Genomic DNA, 6,062 nt, shown 5'->3' with positions numbered 1-6,062 from the left:
GGGGGGTGGGGGGGGGGGGAGGCACAGAGGCAGCAGGTCTGGCTGAGGTGGGGAGGTGGTCTGGCTGCCTGCCCAGCCAGGGAAAGCTGTGACCCCTTGGGGCTCATAAAATAAGTCCTTGTGCCCCCCAGCACTAAGGGAGCTTCGAGAGGGGGAGATGGGGAGTTTAAAGGCCTAATTAGTCACCTTCTAGAGCAATATATGAAAGCTCCCCAATGGCAAATTGGTATTCAGGAAGGAGGGCATGCTGATTCAGAGATACTACTGAGCTTCTCACATACACATACATAGCCTTATGTTTATACAGATGTGCTGAATCACACATGTACATGCATGCTGACTCACACACGTATACACATGCTGAATCACACATGTACACACATGCCAAATCACACATGTACACGCATGCCGAATCACACACGTACACATGTGCACACACACCTTCTTACATACACGTGTACACAAGATCGATTATGCACATACATACATATATGTGCTTTTCAAATAGTACACAAGCCCAATCATTTATACATATAATGCGTCATTAACGTATACTCTTTCACATTCACACATGAACCCAACATTAACGTATACTCTTTCATATTCACACATGAACCCAATCACACACACACATACAACTGTAACACGCGCACACACTCAGGAGAGTAAGACACATAGGCAAGAAAATCCTTGTACTGGGAAGCCAGGAAAATTGGGCTGTAGGTCAGTGTGGACCAGCTTTGACATTAACTTGCTGTGTGACCTTAGTCAAGTCACTCCCCATCTCTGTGCCTCATCTGTAAAACAAGAGCACTAAGGTCTCCTTTAAGGGATGGTGGAAGCAGCTGAGAATTTGAGCAAGTCATCTAACTTCTCTGAACCTTGGGATTCTCCTCTGGAAAAGCGTGGGGTTTGTTGTTGTTGTTGTTTGTTTGTTTGTTTTGTTGTTGTTGTTGTTTGTTTGTTTGTTTTTTAGCCAGGGTCTCTCTCTGTTGCCCAGGCTGGAGTGCAGTAGTGAATTCATGGCTCACTGAAGCCTTGACCTCCCTGGGGTCAGTCAATCCTCCCACCTCAGCCTCCTGAGTAGCTGGGACTACATGTGCACGCCACCATGCCTGGTTAGTTTTTGTATTTTTTTGTAGAGACAGAGTGTCACCATGTTGTGCAGGCTAGTTTCGAACTCCTGACCACAAGCAATCCGCCCACCTCAGCCTCCCAAAGTGCTGGGATTACAGGTGTGAGCCACTGTGCCCAGTCAACAAGAGTAATTTTAATGCCCACTCCACTTATCTTGCAAATGAGATACCACGTTAGCTCATGGCTGGGAAAGAGATAGGTAGAAGGCAGTTACAAGGCTGATAAATATCTGATAACATGTAGATCATGACACAAACACCAGAAGCACGCAAATCATCCCCAGCCACATCTACAGGTGAACACCCCTACTTGGTTGGCTACGTAGGAAGTGCTCTGATTTTGAAAAAGGCTCTCAGTGGTTTGGCTCTTGGCTTCTGTCAGAATGGGGCAGAGGTGAAAGAAAGCTCTCTGGACCGGGAGAGAGCTGGGGCCTTCCCCTGCAGCCTCGAAGTGACTGACTCCCTTGGTGAGGTTGCAGGGAATGACTTCTGGGTGTTTTCTCTAGATGACCGAGGTCCCGTGGTCAGGAAGCAGAGGTACGTGTTTGACATTAGTGCCCTGGAGAAGGATGGGCTGCTGGGGGCCGAGCTGCGGATCTTGCGGAAGAAACCCTCGGACACGGCCAAGTCAGCGGCCCCCGGAGGCGGGCGGGCTGCCCAGCTGAAGCTGTCCAGCTGCCCCAGCGGCCGGCAGCCGGCCGCCTTGCTGGATGTGCGCTCCGTGCCAGGCCTGGACGGATCTGGCTGGGAGGTGTTCGACATCTGGAAGCTCTTCCGAAACTTTAAGAACTCGGCCCAGCTGTGCCTGGAGCTGGAGGCCTGGGAACGGGGCCGGGCCGTCGACCTCCGTGGCCTGGGCTTCGACCGTGCCGCCCGGCAGGTCCACGAGAAGGCCCTGTTCCTGGTGTTCGGCCGCACCAAGAAACGGGACCTGTTCTTTAATGAGATTAAGGCCCGATCTGGCCAGGACGATAAGACCGTGTATGAGTACCTGTTCAGCCAGAGGCGAAAACGGCGGGCCCCACTGGCCACTGGCCAGGGCAAGCGACCCAGCAAGAACCTTAAGGCTCGCTGCAGTCGGAAGGCACTGCATGTCAACTTCAAGGACATGGGCTGGGACGACTGGATCATCGCACCCCTTGAGTACGAGGCTTTCCATTGCGAGGGGCTGTGCGAGTTCCCTTTGCGCTCCCACCTGGAGCCCACGAACCATGCAGTCATCCAGACCCTGATGAACTCCATGGACCCCGAGTCCACACCACCCACCTGCTGTGTGCCCACGCGGCTGAGTCCCATCAGCATCCTCTTCATTGACTCTGCCAACAACGTGGTGTATAAGCAGTATGAGGACATGGTCGTGGAGTCGTGTGGCTGCAGGTAGCAGCACTGGCCCTCTGTCTTCCTGGGTGGCACATCCCAAGAGCCCCTTCCTGCACTCCTGGAATCACAGAGGGGTCAGGAAGCTGTGGCAGGAGTATCTACACAGCTTGCATGAAAGTGGATTTCAATAAGCTTGCTCGCTGTCCCAGTGTGACTTGGGCTAAAGGCCCCCTTTTATCCACAAGTTCCCCTGGCTGAGGATTGCTGCCCGTCTGCTGATGTGACCAGTGGCAGGCCCAGGCCCAGGGAGACAGACTCTGAATGGGACTGAGTCCCAGGAGACAGTGTTTTCCGATGAGACTCAGCCCACCATTTCTCCTCACCTGGGCCTCCTCAGCCTCTGGACTCTCCTAAGCACCTCTTGGGAGAGCCACAGGTGCCACTGCCTCCTCAAGTCACATTTGTGCCTGGTGACTTCCTGTCCCTGGGACAGATGAGAAGCTGACTGGGCAAGGGTGGGAGAGAAGAGGAGAGGGCTTGGACAGGGTTGAGGAGTGTGGGGCTGTTAGACTGTTAGATTTAAATGTATATTGATGAGATAAAAAGCAAAACTGTGCCTAAAACTGTGGCATATTTCTTGTTTACTCCAGGGGACCCAGTGACCCGTTAAAGAATTTCTGACCCAGGGAGGGGAGGTGGGTTGCTTCATGTATAAACTCAATTTTCAGAGCCCCATCCCCACCCCCACTCCTGGAAACTGAAGCAGAATGGGACAGAGAGTACAGCTTAGCAGGGCCAGTGCTCACCTCTAACCCCATTCCTGTTCCTTCAAAGGCCCCTGGGTCCCGAGCTCTATTTTCTCCATTAGGGCCTGGCAACAGAATTTTATTTTCTTCTTGACATTCCTTAGTCACGTTTGTTGTCGCCAAAATAGATCCCTAAAAGGGAGGGAAATTGGGGATTTTGTTTCTTCTAAAATCATTCCTACATCATTCACCAATATCTGCCTGCCCCTGCCACCCCCATACTCACAGAATTACCTGGCCACCATTGAAAGAGTCCTCTATCTCTCCCCTGGGAAATCTGGGCTGCCAAGGCTCTCCTCCTCCCTGTCGGGGCATGTCCTCTCACCAGTAACCACTATTCCTCACATGACCATGCCTGTGGCCCTGTTGCCCTCCAGCTTGGCACCCTTACTGCTCACCCATCAGCCCCCAGCTCCAGAAACAGAATTGGAGCCCCCTGCCTTTATATTACACATTATATAAATACATAATTATATATCAGATAAATAAACTCCCCACTAACCTCAGACAGATCAATGCCAGGCACATCCTGACACATCCTGACAATGTTTCCTGCTTGGGGCTTGGCCCAGAGTAAATGCTCACTTCCTGTTCTCAGCTGGAATCTTTGGGGAGGCACAGGGCACAGACTTTTGGGAGGGGAATACAGACCTCTGGTGGGGAAACAGGCACCTGGGTTCCTTGGGCTGAGGACTCTGGTTCTACCTGGCTGAAGAGACACAGGGAGAACCAGGAGCAGTCTAAGCCTCCGCTTCCCACCCAGCGAACCTCAGCATTTCCCCCACCTCCCTTCAGCTGGGTGTTTGATTCCCGGGGCTCCTCGCCAAAGCTGTTTCAACAGTAGGGATTCCCACCCAGCTATGGGCAGACCTCATGCCCTTTCCCTCTAGGCCTGAAGCTTGGGCACAGTGCAGGAGCAGCCTACCTTTGAGCTGCCTCCTTGGTCCGGAGGCCATTACCTCTCTCTGAGGGGCCAGACTGAGCCTGGAGCCTCCCCTCGCTGGCCGGGCTTCGTTGTGTTTGGCTAGTCGTGGGCCTGGCAGCTCTGGAAGTAAACAAAGGAGCTACCGTGGCAGACAGAGCTGTGGTATGTGTGAGGGGAGAATGGGCCTGGAAGGGAGGTGCTGGGGAAGCCAATGAGTGGGCTGGGGATCCAGGGGGAGCAGTATAGAAGCTGGGGGGCCAGAAACCCAAGGGCAGAGAGATAAGATGAAGGGGTCACAGGTGGGGCTGGCTCCCACAGGTATTATTTCCTGAGCTGCTTGTCCCTGGTTTCTTGGAAAGTTCTGACCGAACTGGAGCTTCTCTCTGCCTTAGCCCCGTCAGAGAGGTTCGTGTCATCTGAGCCACAGTGCCCCTCCTGCTGAAGGCCTGGGCTCCCAATGGACGGTTTGGATTGACACCCTAGGAGTTTCCTCTACCACCTCAACCTGCACCAGGGCTCTCTTTCAGACTGTGACCCTCCTGCCTTTTCCCACCCAGACTCTGGGGATGTGATCAGGTCATCCATCCTAACCACAGGATCTATTCAACTGCCTCCTTGGAAAACACTCTCCCCCAGCCACCCACCTCCAACCACAACCATAACAAGCTGCAAACTGGTACTGTTCATTCTAGCCCCAAAGGGTACAAGGCATCTATCACACTTGAGAGTTCATAAACACTCTCCTGCCCGTGGTCTCTCAGTTCTGAAGGCTGCACAGTTTCAAAATTTTAGTTCTGTCACTTAGAGTTAGAGGCCTTGGGCAAGTAACTTAATTCCATGAACCTTGGTTTCCTCATTTGTAAAAAGCAAACAAACAAACAAAAAAAAGAGGATAAACAATATATTTATTTCATGGCGCTAACTGCAAGGATATGAGAAACACTCAACACAGTAGCAGGCACAGAGGTGGCACTCAGGATGTGTTAGCTGTTATCATTACCATGCCTTGCATAGTGAAGCAGGTAAGGCAAGAACTCTCCACCCTCCCTTTTTATAGATGGGGAAGCTGATACCCAAAGGGATAGAGTGATAACTACAAGTTCCTGCAGGTCTGCATTCTTCTTCTTCTTCTTTTTCTTTTTTTTTAAGACAGGGTCTTTCTTGCTTTGTTGCCCAGGCTGGAGTTCAGTGTCACAATCATAGCTCACTTGCAGCTTTCACCTTGGCCTCCCAAGTACCAGGACCACAGGTGTGCCACCACATCTGGCTAGCTTTTAAACTTTTTTTTTTTTTAAAGAGATGAGGTCTCACTATGTTGCCCAGGCTGGTCTTGAACTCCTGGCCTCAAGCAATCCTCCTACCTTGGCCTCCCAAAGTTCTGGATTACAGGCATGAGCCATCACACCTGGCCCTGATTGGTTTTTGTTTGTTTGTTTGTTTTTTGTTTTTGTTTTTGTTTGAGACAAAGTATTCCTCTGTCGCCTAGGTTGGAGTGCAGTGGCACAATGTCAGCTCACTCACTGCAACCTCTGCCTCCTGGGTTCAAGGGATTCTCCTGCCTCAGCCTCCCGAGTAGCTGGGACTACAGATGCATGCCACCATACCAGGCTAATTTTTGTATTTTTAGTAGAGATGGGGTTTCATCGTGTTGGCCAGGCTGCTCTTGAGCTCCTGGCCTCAAGCGATCCTCCTACCTTGGCTTCCCAAAGTGCTGGGATTACAGGTGTCAGCCACTGCCCTGGGCCCTCAGTGTTCTTTATACCATTCTTGCTGCTGCTCTCTGGGCCCTTGACTCCACTGATTGCAGTCCTGGCAAACTGTTGAATCACCTCCCTGGGTCTTGGCTCCTTGGTCTTAAAAGTTTCTCCTTGGGGA

The 6,062-nt window shown here is 51.8% G+C and overlaps 1 protein-coding gene across 1 annotated transcript in view; it reads left to right on the top strand.

The window, feature by feature from the left end:
• GDF5 (growth differentiation factor 5) overlaps positions 1-3,079 on the top strand; it is a 5,453-nt gene extending 2,374 nt beyond the window's left edge. Inside the window, exon 2 of the mRNA XM_017886582.1 lies at positions 1,643-3,079. Coding sequence (XP_017742071.1) covers positions 1,643-2,517 — 875 coding nt within the window. The 3' untranslated portion in view covers positions 2,518-3,079. The remainder of the gene's footprint in view (positions 1-1,642) is intronic.
• Positions 3,080-6,062: the final 2,983 nt, after the last annotated feature.

This window comes from Rhinopithecus bieti, unplaced genomic scaffold (assembly GCF_001698545.2).
Source record: "Rhinopithecus bieti isolate Rb0 unplaced genomic scaffold, ASM169854v2 scaffold_15197, whole genome shotgun sequence".
Classification (NCBI taxonomy): domain Eukaryota; kingdom Metazoa; phylum Chordata; class Mammalia; order Primates; family Cercopithecidae; genus Rhinopithecus; species Rhinopithecus bieti.
The sequence above is the reverse complement of the archived record's forward strand: the minus strand, read 5'-3'. Positions and strand labels throughout refer to the sequence as shown.